The sequence below is a fragment of the Protobothrops mucrosquamatus genome, unplaced genomic scaffold (assembly GCF_001527695.2).
Source record: "Protobothrops mucrosquamatus isolate PMUCROS unplaced genomic scaffold, P.Mucros_1.0 scaffold2918, whole genome shotgun sequence".
In the NCBI taxonomy this organism is placed as follows: Eukaryota; Metazoa; Chordata; class Lepidosauria; order Squamata; family Viperidae; genus Protobothrops; species Protobothrops mucrosquamatus.
Window position 1 is genome coordinate 18754 of NW_015388944.1, and position 14679 is coordinate 33432.

Sequence of the window (14679 nt, forward strand, 5' to 3'; positions counted from 1 at the left end):
CATAGACAAATATGGTTATATTTGTTTTACAATAAAGGATTATTAAAATTAGCACAACTGAAGCAACTCTTTATACTTTCATACTGTTCATGCTGATAATTTTGTCCCTTCCTATGGTGTATCAATTTTGGCCCCTAGTGTGGAGAAAAAAGCGGCCTATCTATAAAGGATGATGTAATAATGATAAATCGATTCAATAAATTGAGCATTACAGTACTGTCTAATTGTATACAAACTAATATGTGTGCTATTTAGCAATCTCTCCTCTTTAAATGAAAATATTACCTAACCCATAATCCCACATGGATTGAGGTGACCAATACTATTACCTTTAGTTAAAAATGAAGAAATTCCCATCCTCAAGCAAATAATCTTTATATTATTACTTTATATAAGTTCCTAGGCGCTAAAAGTAAATTCTGAGCTCTGATTTGAGCTTGGACCAGAGCCTTAATATAATCTCTTGTGATTCTGGACACTAACATTTATGATGCAATATGTAGTGATACTAAACTGGCTGAACAAATAATATAATAGAGCAGTGGTTCTCAATCTTTTCTTCACCTTTAAATACTTTGTGGCCACAGTCCATGGCGATGGACCCCCAAGACTTAACTCAAGATTTAAATCATAACATTTCTTCAAGCCTTCCTGGACACAACATCACGGCTCCCCCAGGGGTTCACAGACCACAGGTTGAGAACCACTGTGATAGAGAATTGCCTGGGTTAAACTTCTAAACACTTCAATATAGTTCTTCTATAATTCACTGAATAAACCAAGATCTAAAGTTGACTTCAAAAGCTGACTCTTTTTCTTGTTAATTTCATACATGACAAATATAGAAGCTTTCATGCAATTTGTAATCAAGAGGGCCAATTTACTAATAATGAACTTGAAAATTAAAATGTCAGACAAAATAATGTAATATATGGTAACTTGTTAGGTTGTTCATGAAGATTATTTTAATATTGTTCTAATAGCTTAATTATAAAATATGATTTTTCTATTTAAAGTAGGTTTAGAAAGAGGGGAAAAACAACTCTGATTTATTACATGTTTGAGTGCTACCATCTTATTTGGTGACATTTGTGCTGGCAGAACAATTTAACAATTTGAATGTTTTCACATTTGTATTATGAATATACCACGTAACAACAAAAAAATACACTGTTCAAGTTCTATTAGTTCTCCTGCTAAGCAATTAAATAGGAAAAAATGAATTTTGAAACAGATTAACATGCATCTCTCAGTTTAACCTGTACTTTAACATACAAAGAGAACATTGAAAAAAAATATCTGTATATGTTTTCTGAACTAAGATTTAAATGTCCATCCTATCAGGTACTATATGTAATAAATAAGATAAATGATGCTACCATATCCTCCAGTTCAGGCAGCAAAATCTCTTGGATCAGTATTGAGGAACAACAAGTATGATCAGTAGGCATTAAATCAGGGGTGTCCAACCTTGGCAACTTTAAGACTTGTGGACTTCAACTCCCAGAATTCCCCAGCCAGTACGCTAATCAACAGGGAAGAGAGGCAGCAGGCCATGTGGAGATTATTAGTATAGCACCTTCATGGAAGAAATTCCACAAGGTCAATAATCCCAAAATAGGAAATAAAAATATGCTGATTGTGGAAGTTATTGATCTGTTGTAAGCACTACAATTTAGCTCCTCCCACAGTTCCTCTAGTCACCTTACTGGAACACTATGGTGTTCTGGCATTATTTTTTTCATTTGACAGATTATGGATCTGATTTTATTCAGGTTTTTTTAAAATGTGTTTGTTTCTTAGCATTTATGCCATTCTGACACCATTTATTTATTTACTTATTTGACAGATTTATATCATGTCTAGCAGCTCAAGGCAGCTCATGAGAAAGGCTGGGCTGAGAAAGAGCATCACTGGCCTAAAGTCAACCAATGAATTTCATGGTTGTGGAGAGGATTGAATTTGGTCTCTACAGTCCCAGTCCAATCCCTTCTACATCAATACTTTTGCCCTCTGAAAGGACTTTAAGTTTAGTTCTAGCAGTAGTCAGAAAAAAAAGCTACACTGGATGCATTCCCCAAAATAACTTTGTATTGCATACATGCACACATTTATATCATTGCAGAAATAATACAAGTATTAAATTCAAAAATGGAGCTATTTGAAGCATACCTACACAAGCCATACCTTTTTTAAAACAAAAATAGACATTTAAGTGAACTTGTTCTTCTTTGGAGTAATCTTTCAAGAATTTACTACTACAATTTAGAAGTAATAAACTATTCATTTATTAGTAAAAACAAAGGAGAATGAAACTTTTCTTGTTGACAAATCAGAGTTCAGATTTTGGTTTTTGACAAATAATAAAGGCAGGACAAAAAAATCTTTAAAAAATGATGATAACTTTTGTTTTCAAAAAACCTTCTGAAAAGTCTAATGAGAGAAATATTATAAATGAAGGATGTGGTGGTGGACCATGAAGGGTGACATTTTATAATTGGTGCTTTTCCAGGAAGCTAGTTATTTTAGTCTACTACTCAGAATAATAAGGAATCTTACAGGCTCTGGCTTACAAAATCTTATGATCTAAAATGTTTATTCTATAAGATATCAGAATATTATTTAAAATAGTGAGAAGGAAACATCTCATTTTGAGAAATTTCAAAAACCACAGCAAAGAAAAACTTCTAGTTCTCGTTTCAACAGAGGAGAAATATATATTACATATTATTTCAAATTCTAAGGATGCTGTTGAGTGCAAATTCCTTGACCACTGCATAAAAATAATGACTGGGATCTTATCAAAAATCAACTAGGTTTTCTTATCAAAGACTAGATCAAAAGATTTAGTGCCATCACTCTTCCAGCTTATTCAAGAAACCCAGTCTTAAAACAAACCAATGTTATACAACATAGAGTATTTAGGTCTCTATTTGTTCAAATGATGGTGTCCTGTTCTTGCTAGTCACGTGGCAACATGTTCCTAAGATGCTGCATTTGTCAAAGAATAACTGTTTCCCTTGAGCCAAATTATGACATCAGTGACACTTGCCAGAAAATTATAGCATAGATCAAATGTGGCAGTCAGAGCTGATGGTTTGTAGCTGTCTGGCAATCCCACCTAATGTTGTAGATCTCATAGAAGGAGATTAATTTCTTTCCCCTCCGTTGAAATGATTCAAAAATAGCCATGTCATCAAACCCAAATAAAAAATGAGTGACAGAAGAAAAAGATATTTGAAGCTCACCCAAGCCACTTTGAGTTTTTAGAAAGAGAAGACCCTAAAGGTAAAACTAACACATTTAAAAACTATTTCCAAAAGGCCAGATGAAAGAAGAAGGTTCTCTATGATTAAAGTAAGCATTTAATTTTTAAATAATATATTATTAATTATTGTTATTATTATTATTATTATTATTATTATTATTACAGTAAATTGCAATGCTTAGCATTGTAACTGACATCTTGTTAAACTTATACAATTAATAACACAATCTAGGACATATTGTTTTACACATTTCTGGATTTTTATTGGCATATTGGTTTGCTTAAGATACTTCGATGTTTGAAATACTTGGATATATTGTTACTAAACACTGAATTAAACTTTGTCATCCCATGCTTGATGTCTCCATAGGATATGTTTACTAAAATGACAGCTTCAGCATACTAATAAGAATATGGAATTTATTTGTTCAGCTTAATGAAATCATTATAAATAAATAACTCAATGTTGCCATATAATTGCTTCATTCTAAGTCTGCATCTAATATAGAAACAAGATCCATTAATTGTAGTATTCATATGTCTGATTAAGTCTGTAGTGAATTGCCCATAAATGAGCTAAAATTCATTTGAGATGCAATTTCATAACCACAGACTCCTCACTTTCCTATATTGACATATTGTGTGAGGTAAAAATAAAGATGAATGAAATGATGAGGAAATTAATTCTACTTTTTTGCAAAATACCTGCTTCATCTGGAAACACTGAGATTCTGTTGAAGATAGAATATTAGTCCTAATAAAAGTATACCAATTTCATAATGCTCTACATATTTATTCAGTAGCAAACTTTATTAACTAAATGGGACTTAAGCTAAGGGAAATTGAGCTGTGAGTTGCAGTTATGAACATTTAGTAAGGAGTAAATGTACTGAATTCAGTAAGGCTTACTTCTGAGTAGAATCTTACAAGATCACAATAAAAAATCTTGCCTTTAAAAATGCATATAAAATATATAATATATAAAACATTAACCCCCCAAATTATCTAGCTCAAATATGTTTGCTCTCCATTTTAGGGAAGTGGAAAGAAACTTAGTGAAGGAAATTTAATCAGAAAATTCAGCTTAGACAAGTTTTTCCCATTCATCAGTGTTTAATAACTACCATATTAGGGCTTGTTTCATTTACACACTGTGGGTTTATACATAAAACAAATTAATATTCTTAAATATGACATGCAGATATAGTTTAAGATATTTACTTTATTTCCACTTATTGGTTCTAATTAATTTAGAATGACTGAATGGGGGGAAAAAACAGCCATTCATTGTACGAATGGCTCACCTTTCTGAAATTAAACCAGTTGCTTGGTATTGACAAAATAAGAGCATGAACCAAAGATATTATGCAAATATTTTGGTTAAAAAGTGCCATACTTAAGTTCCTTTAAGCATTTTCCATGGGGAATGGAATATTAACTGGAACTTTAAATGAAATTATTTCTTTCCTTCTTTTCTGTTAAGTTTCTGGATTTATTTTATTATTTTGAACAATCATCAAAAATGGAAGTAACATAAACAAGAACTATATGAAGAGAAAGAAACATATATCTCCAAATGCCACAAATGCTTGTGCAGAAAACTGATGCCATTGGAGTCTGTGAACTAGATATTTTCCAAAGTGCAAAATGCCCCATTTTTTGTTCAGCTATAAGGTTCTCCCATCTTTTTTCTTTTCAAACAAAATGTTTTTTGGGAAAGAAAAGACAGAGATATTGAGCAACTCTTCAGCTGGTGGTATACAACTAAAAGCCCTCAATCTGGAAACATCTTGCAGATCAAGTGATACCAGATGGCTAGTGTTGGCAGATGTGCAAGACACAAGGGGGAGATATTGACATGTGTGAATAAAGCTCTAGTTTTACAGAAGTGCTGATGTCTGCACATGCTTAATTGACTAGGATGGTTGACTGTCATTGGGGAAAGAAAAACACAAAACTGGGAAGATTGAAAACAGAATATATTATCCCAGAGAAAAGCACAGGAGCACTCTTGTTAGGATGTAAAACTATTTACATGAATTTGCAACCTATAGTTACAGCACAATAGTATCTACTTGCAATTCAAATAATTCCTGAAATATTCAGATCAGAAATTAAAGAAAAAAAAATAATTGCATTATTATTATTATTATTATTATTATTATTATTATTATTATTATTATTATTATTATTATTATTAATGGCTAACAGAGAATTCACCTTGGATGACGTTCTACTGAATCCAGTTTAGAACAATCTATAAACTTTAAAGAAACTACCTTTATTTATTCATTATTCTGTTTATGACTGCTGCAATAATGTTATTCTTCGTGAATGTAATCTGTTGTGCTCGTGAATATCAAAGAGACACAATCAGAAATAAAATAACACAATATTTTATGGACAAAATAACAAGTTGTCATGAACAAGTTACTAATCTTTTGGGGCACTTTGATAATTATGTGAGAAACTCGAGGATCATTATCTTCCTTCCCCGAAAACACCCAGAAACAATAAGAATGTACAGTCCTAGGTGCAAGAAGGAGAACCAGTAGATGCAGTCCACACTATCAGTTAAACTGATATTAGAATATGTTTAGCATGTTGAGATATTCAGCACTATCTGGTAGTGGAGCCCACCTTCTATTTGTTCCACAGTATAACTCACTGTAGTTGTAGAACAGTGGTTCTCAACCTGTGGGTCGGGACCCCATTTGGGGTCGATCGACCATTTCATGGGGGTCGCCAAGCAAGGCTGTCTGCCATTTTTTTTGTCCGCCATTTTTTTTTGTCTGCCATTTTTTTGTCTGCCATTTTTTTGTCCGCCATTTTTTTCCCCTTTTCCGGCGGGTGCCTTATCTCCCTTGGGCTGGGCCAGCTGGTGGTCGGCCTGCTCCGTCTCTGCTGCTTGCCAGCTACGCCTTGGCCGGCGCAGGGAGCGGAACCACGCATGCATGGCGCTCCCGGGCAGGGAAAGTCCTCGACTTACGACCGGTTGGGTAGTCCTCGACTTACGACCGGTTTAGTCCTCGACTTACGACCAGTTGGGGTCGCGGCATTAAAAAGGTTGAGAACCACTGCTGTAGAACAATATATAGGTTACTTTCTCTGCAAACAAAACTAAGGTGTGAGCTGAAGCACAACATCCTTTGTCAAACCAACTCAGAAAACTCTAGCTTAAATATTATAACTCATCTAAGTAGAATCTAATGTAGGAAGTTATTTTCACCAAAAGCTTTTATGTAAGCCATTTTATAATGGAGGAAAGGGAAAGACTTGTTATTTTCTTGGAACATGGATTATTATTTTAGCAGTCAGAAAGGTGCTGTCTCTTTTGTACTTTTGATTTGCTTTTCAGAACATGGACATCTTCACTGGCTCCAACCACCATCCCATAGTAATCTGTGATGCTCATGGCTTGAAGAAATTTTGGGAAAAAATAATTGAAACATATACCAAACAAAAAGAAGATGAAGATTCTCGATTGCACCAAAGTGCTTTAAATAAGTGAGTGGTTTTATTTGCATTAAATTCAATCTGCTTAGCAAAGCTGTATTATAGGTTTCAAACTGGGTAGATCTAATATTTTTTATTTAGTCTATGTTCAGCTAAGCAACTCGCTTCAGAAACAGACTACGCTGGCCAAGAAAGGCAGAATTTCTTTCTGGAGGGACCTGGACAAATATATCTTTGGGATGCTTTACATAAATGATATGCTAGCCTAAAGGCCAACAATAGAATTGCTGATATACCGTCTGTTCCCCAAAGCAATCACTTCTTGATTCATTTATCCATACTGATGATCCTTTGCATATTTCTGCAAGGCACCATCATTTATCCTATGACATTTAGGTCATCTGGAAGGTGGCAACGTTAAAATAACGTTGTCCTATTGTAAATGTGTACCTCTATTTCATGTGCAGATTTCCAAGGCAAGTTTATCTAAATAAAATCATATAAATGGCATTAAATATTAATGTATTTGAGGGCCCCTCCACAAATACCTTCCAAGCAGATTTGTGGCAACTAGTCAAGAATTGCTTTTATTTTCACAGACCTGATGACTTGAGACACAGAATAGAAATGCCAAATATATTGCCAATCCAATCAGCTAAAATGGGGATACAGACTACATTTAGAATAAGGTCTGCTAAGTTAAATGGAGCCAGCTCCCAAAGATATATGCATAAGTTTACTTTTTGCTACTGTAATATAATTATGCATACCTCAGGTCTGCAACACTTAGGGCAGTTCCAGAGCACTGCTTTCTACTACTCTGGTAACTGTTCCACATCTGACTGACCTCATGCTGTTGTCTGCACTTAGGAAGCAAGTTTATTTTGGACTCTGCTATTTATTACAAACAGCAGCAAAGCTGCTATTTTCCTTGGAATATAACACTAAGACATGATAGAGCTCATGTGCAAATTGTTTTGCTGTTGGCAGGAACTCTTGGCTCACTTCAGTTCCTAGTTCCTGGAATCAGTCCAAGCATCATCCTCTCTGTCCCCAGAGATTCACTGTGCTATTCCTGGAGCTTTTCTCTTCTTGTATGTTTAAAACCATCTCCATTCTCCTCCAATTGAGCCACAACTGCAATACATATCTAGGATCACAACTATGGGGAAATGACTGGTTACAAAATCACTAACACGCTCGCATTTTACTGTCACAAATCACCAACGTTTGTTTTTTTTTAGTGCTACAGCTTGGAAACCATTGGAAGATTCTACACATTTTTTAAAAAAATCTATTTTCTCCTCAGTATTTTGCCGGTTAATAATTTTTTTGGGTTTATTGGGTTCAGAAAGATGACACGTCTTAACCAACAGGACCCACAGAGATTATCAGACTGAATGAGAAATTTACTCATTCATAGTAGCTGCTTCTCTGATGGAAGTTTTATTCTCAGTTTCTTTTAGCAGCCTTTCACCAAACATGTCTTCTCCATTTTTATAACCATTTTTTTTATCTGAGAAATATAGTTTGATTTCTTTCACCCACAAAGGAGAGCATTTTGCTGAACCTCTCCTACAATCTCTTCCAGTTGCCTTAGCTATATGGTGACTAAGAAATATCTGAGAATATATCTGTCTTTTATTCATCCCTCCTTAGTTTCTCTTTTTCAATTAATCCCAAACCGAAGACATTGTGAAAAAATCCCTCATCCTGAGCTTTTTCAAAATAGCAAATATGGGCAGTTAGGGAACTTCTAGAGGAGGGAAGATGTGTGATATTGAAAAAAACAGCCATGCCTGTTATTTCACAATAAAGTAAGCTTATAACCATCATCAAAATAAAACTGAAAACATGTTACTATGACACAAAAACAGCAGAAGCCTCTTTTACTGAGGAAGAAAACTGTTGGAAACTAGAAGCCAGATTATTAACTTTTATGGGCTTCCAGGCTCATAATAAAAGACAAAGATGTAACTAGAATGTTATAAGGCTCAAGAAAGAATTCACTGGTTACACTGGAGAGTAAGAATAAACAAGGCCATCGTTGTTGTTGTTGTTGTTTTAAAAAAAATTACATCCCCATCCAAAATTGCAGTAGCAGCTAAATAATGCCCGTTAGTTTCCTACACCAATTTTTGGCAAGCTCTTAAAAGTATACTTTGAACTGGGGAGATGAGACTCTGCCTTCTCTTCCCTTTTATCCATAGTTGATACTAATGAATGAACAACCAACAGTCTAAATGAAAGTATATCTCTTAGTGTCTCCTGGGATTGTATAGTTAATAAAGAATATTTGAGAAGGGAGAATGCAAGAGTGTGGTTTGAATTTAAAAACTGCTAACTGATTAGAATGGTATTTGAGAATACATTTGCTACAGGCTAGATCAAAGGCCATACTATGTATACTCAGACATTAAATGAATCAATCAGAGAACAAATAGTTATACTGAGCAATTATTATATCCCTCTGCAGAAGTTCACCCAACACATTTAAGGGTTAGAAGTAGATTGGGGTCTCTGCATACAAAGCCTCTGAAGACTTTTGCATATAGTGCATAAGAGACTGAAGTGGGCTTAATGTGGCTGTGCGCTAACTTAACTCCCAGATTCAAGGCAGTTTGTATGTTCAGCCAAAGACACTGATAATCTCTCTGCAGAACTTTATGTTAAATTCACAGAGACCTACTAAAACTGTGCAGCAGGGACACACAACCTTTTCAATCTGGTAAGCACGATTGGAACTAAGAGAAATATCATGAATTCCCTCACAAAAAGCTGCCAAGGGAGTCTTTTTCTTCACAAAACAGCTGTCATGTTGGGTATGGGCAATCATAAAACACTGAAAGTACCAGAAAGTGAAATGATGAGGCTATTGTCTGTTATTTCCTATAATTTAACAGCATGTTCTCTTCAACTTCTTTTCATGTGGGTGTTTTTCCTAAGAAACCAATCATACTTTCAAACAAACCACCAAGCTGCAATCAGGGATATGCAAAATTCACATCCCTCAAAATTCTGGGCCCAGTTCAGTTGTTTCCAGAAGTAAATCCCCTGAATCAGAAGCAATTCAAGCTCTTCTAGACATGATGTTCCAGATAAAACAGGCCATATCACCTAAGGACCGCTTGTACCCATTTAATTTGGAGGGTTTACTTCAGCCTGGTCTACAGGGAAACAGAACCTTCTATCTCCAAATCTGATTTTTTTAACATCCCTAGCTGTGAACCCATCCACCATTTTTTATTTCTAAAAATAGCTTTGGGTGTATGTAGAACCCAGAAACATTCTTGTAAATGCATTTGATGTTAGATTGTGGTGCTTTGCTTTGAAATATGTCGGTCTCCTGTTGCTGTTTTGGGTTGGTTATTTGTTTTAGTTAAAAGCAGATCTTGTTTTTAGCCAGGTAGAGTATCAAGCCTGCTTAGTGACAAAGCAAGTGCTTATCATACTGCTTACCTCTATCTTTCAACAAGAAGGACAATAGTAACAGAGGTTTTTGTGTACTCTCCTCTCAATATAATTTTAATTCAGGGTATGCAACAGGAGAATGGTTGCAATGGGCTCCTGTGATGTCTTATCCTAGGCCTAAAATATTGTTTATTTTATGTCCAGAGTTCAGGCAAAAAACTAATCTGACAAGAATAGCTTCACTCTTATTCTTATATACCACAGTAATTTTTTAGCTATGGTTTCTTTTCTCATCACAATTTCAAACATATAAATATTCATTACTATTGAAAAAAATATTGGATACCTTGCCAAATGGCATGTTTTACCACAATAGAGTACCAATCTATTCCTACACACACTGAAGATCTCAGATGCACAGCCAAGATTCCAGGGATTAGGTGGATAGACGTTCTGATCTCCCCATCCCATCACGTGGAATACTTACATCTAGATTGGTCCACTCCTGCACACATTGGGAAGAAGTGGTTAAGGGCCAATTCCAAAAATATGAGGGTTTATAGTGAGGAGGAATATTTTCCCTTTCACTAAGACTTTTTCTATGCACACATTACATTAATAGCCCAAAGAGGTAAATGGGAACATGCCATATAAATACTTTGATTAAAAAATAACACCTTCTTGATTCAATAAATGCATTCAATTTTTATTACTTTCTTTTTGTTATTGTTGTTGTTGTTCTGCTGATGGAGTGCTATAAACAGAGTTTGCTTCCACAAGTTTCCTTGATGTCATTTCCAATACATGTACTACATTATTTTTCCTATGAGATAACCCTGAGCTGATGCTTCATCCAGAGAATACCCAAAGGAGAAAGAGCATGTATCTCTAATGACAGCATTTTCCCAGTTCTTTGACTCCTCTGGAATCTAGCAATGTCACCAAGCTTCATTCCGATGATGAGTGATACTATTAGTATTCTCTGTCTATCCCAAGTCAGAAGGCCATAGAGATACCTATGCTAAATTAACACATGACAAGTGCAATGGTGATGAAAGAAAAGGGACATCAATAGCATTACACAAAAGAACTAGACTTCAAAAGCATTTAGCTAAAGATTCATGGTATGTTCTTTCTTCCCAGGCTCCGACATGAATGGACTCTAAGGCTGGAAAATCAAATTAAGATACTTCAGAAGAACAGTGAAAATGGCAAAGTGCAGGATAACCTATCTCCAGTTGAAAATTTTAGCCAAAACGGCTGACCAGACTTGATTTTGATCCTTGATGTTTCATTATGAATGTGAACAGATATTCAACTGATACCTGAGTTATAAACGAGCTATTAAAAGACACACATGGTTACTTTTGGAAAACTGTTTATCAAGCAGCAGCAAAAAGAAGGAAAAAAAGAAAACACTAATTCTTAGTTGAATATTGATCATTTATATATATCATTAAGTTCTACCTGCAGTCTTAGCTACTTATATTTGATCCCTGATAGCACTGAATTCTTTAAATGGGGGAAAACTGCTCTATTATGTCAGTTATCAATGAATACAGTGGTTAACTTTGGCTAATATACTGTACTTACTTGGGTATCTGAAATGTTGTCAAATGCTTTGGAATTCTTGAGACTGAAACAACATTAGTTTAGGAAAACAAACAGTCTTCTCATAGGAATGCATTAAAACAATTTATTTTCCCCCTAAGTTAAATTCAATACTAGTTCACAAATATATGTCTGTGGGAAAAAATGTGTTGAAAGATGTATATGTTTTGCCCAACTGGAAATTAAAACACTAAGATACCCCATTCTATAAATGGACAATAAACGTGACTCTTTTTTATATTTTGGTTTGTCAGGATGGTATTACAGATGTAGTATTAATTTAAAAAAATATGTCATTTTCAGTGCAATCCTATCTATGACTACTGAACAAAATGAACAATGTTCTTGTTAGACTTCCTGCAGGCTCACATAAATTTGTAGAGGCTTGTAGCCTTACTAGCCTCTCTGCAGGTTGCACTAGTGATTCTCTCCTCCCCTCTGCTATTTTTGCCACTTTCTGATGGTTGCCAATGTGATATTGTAATCCAAAATTTAAAATGTCTCAGTTGCAAGAAAAACAGTAAAAAGCAAATTGCCTTTTTTCCCTATTTTGTCTTCCTGAATCCTTAATACTTTTCTCTCAAATGGCCCTCCACATCCAATCCTTGTTAAATAAGCAATTTGCCAAAACTTTTTAAATCTTCGAAATCCTCCTTTTTTCCCTTTTTTAATCCAGAAAACAATTAATCCGTGTTGACTCACCAAGTGGATTTCTCTTATCCTGCCACTCAGAAAATCTCTCTTTAGCTGTAAATTGATTACATTTGAAAGTGTTTAAGAAAGCCTTATGTGACCAATAGATGATAGTCTGACCATCCCCCCCTGAGTCATCTACTGTGGCATTGATGGTTGGGGAAGTGAGTCAGGTTGTATATGTAATCAAAGTTGTGCCAGAGAAGGGGAAAGCACTAATGTAGCACTAATACAGTTAGGACAACTTAGGAACTATGGTTCAGACAGAGACTACATCATTAGAACACAGCAGGAAAACAAAAAGATTGCTTGGGCATATTTGTGCTATAGGTAAGTATAAGTGAGAAAAGGCTCTTAGTATATGTTTAAACACATGTTGTGATGACCCTCTTGTCCAAATGCTCTAAAGCGAAGTGCGATGTATCTCAAGATCCATTCTGTGTGCAGACTACTGGACAAGTAAAATTCAGCCATTCCTCCAGAAAGCCGGAATCTCCAGTTCCACAGATCTGGTAAACATAGCAACAAAATGTTATTAAGTTAATGATACCAAAAAAAGGGAAAGAAAAAGAACCAGAGTTTCAGGCATATATTTGGATATTTTAAAAAAGAAGACAAAATGAAAGCAGGATTTAAAACACAGACACACACACACACAGGCTATTGTTGAAAGAAAAATCTTCATTAGGGTCCAGTCCAAGCTGGGAATAAACAAAATGGAGACTGCTTTAGAGAGAAGGTTGGAGCTTATTGAAGAGCAGAGCCAGAAAGAAGTATGACTCTGGGAAAGCTAACCACATGTTGCTGGGAGTGGTGGGTTTTTATATCTTCTGGGGCTTTTGAGGTTGTTTCCTATTCCTGTTTGAGGCTTTGTATTTCCTGTGTCATGTATTTTGACCTGACTCTGAGTGTGCCCTTTTGGTATTGGTGGATTAATCCTATTATGTTCCCAAAGGTCATGCCTTTTAGAGTTTGGGTGGAGTATGTAGATTTTAGAGGTCTTTGTCTTCATAATGTCATAGCTTCTAGTTTCCTGGCCCCAACCTTCCTGAATGGATTATTACATCTGCATTTCTAAAAGCTGATTTCTGCTGAGTTTTCTGGCTGGGGGGGGGAGGGAGACATTTCTGCCTTTTAAAGATCTTCTCCATTATTCCTTTGGAGAAATATATTCTGCCTTTTTAATATTTCACAAAATATTTCTTTCTCAGGATTCTTCCCACACTATGTAGAAAATAACATGTTTTGTTTAATGGTGGAACAGAAGACAATTAAAGTCAAGAATACCTATAAAAAGAAACAGGAAAATTGCAACTTGTCAAAGACAGCTATTGATTTATCAAAGCATTCAAGGAAAATTATACAGAACACCGTTTTCAGTCTAAAGTTTAACCAATCCAACTTACTTATGAAATATTACTTAATGGAATTTGTTTCCTCTTAGAAATGCACACTTGCAAAGAATTTATATTCATGTGTATTTGTGTATTTACACTATCGTTCTTAAGTAAAATATGAATAACATCAAGAGTTTTGCTTTACATTACTATAATGTAGAAATATACATTATCAGAAATATTGTGTGTGTGTGTGTGTGTGTGTGTAGCTTATCAGGTATTTAGGAACCAAGGACTTGGCAGCTCAAGGAAACAACAGCCAATAGTCAGCAGCAGATAAATATGATGCATAAAGTAGACCAAAGCACCCATTCCATTAGAGAGAAGTTTCCTAAGGATGGGCTCCAACACAAGTCTGAAAGCTCAGAAGAATAAACCTCAGGTCTGGTGACTGACTCAGATAGGATCCAGAAATAAACAAGTTAGCTGACATGACTAGGGATATGTCCAATACACTTAAACAGTAGGTGTACTATTTGTAGTGTTGCTCTGGAAGATACTGTATATTAGCTTCATATTCTCTCTCTCTCTCTCTCTCTCTCTCTCACACACACACACGCACACACACACACAGCTTTTTTTCTCATAGAACGCCCAGAACGGAGTTCCGGCACCTTTTTGGGATGGAACCTTGTAGGGTAGGCAAGGTGGGTTGTATGACATGTGTGAGTTCCGGCACCTTTTTTTTTTTAGAAAAAAAGCACTGCACACACACATTTATCTTTTGCCTTTGTTTTGGTTGTCCAGTACATAGGGGCCTTCCTTCATTTTAAGTAAGACAGATGAGGAAGTATCTAGTTCAAGTTAACTAGAGAGCACCACACACAAACATCATGCTAATAA

General features: G+C 35.2%; 1 protein-coding gene across 1 annotated transcript; it reads left to right on the forward strand.

Moving 5' to 3' along the window:
* Positions 1 to 3124: 3124 nt before the first annotated feature.
* On the forward strand, positions 3125 to 11962 carry LOC114923330 (protein FAM240A-like). Its single transcript, XM_029286113.1, has 3 exons — positions 3125 to 3357; positions 6627 to 6775; positions 11279 to 11962. The coding sequence occupies exons 1-3, from the start codon at positions 3349 to 3351 to the stop codon at positions 11397 to 11399; spliced, it is 279 nt and encodes a 92-aa protein (XP_029141946.1). The 5' UTR covers positions 3125 to 3348; the 3' UTR covers positions 11400 to 11962.
* Positions 11963 to 14679: the final 2717 nt, after the last annotated feature.

Excerpts from the sequence above, each read along its gene's own strand:
- LOC114923330 (XM_029286113.1), top strand. Across the intron at positions 6,776-11,278 it reads CACCAAAGTGCTTTAAATAA|GCTCCGACATGAATGGACTC; the intron begins GTGAGTGGTTTT and ends CTTTCTTCCCAG.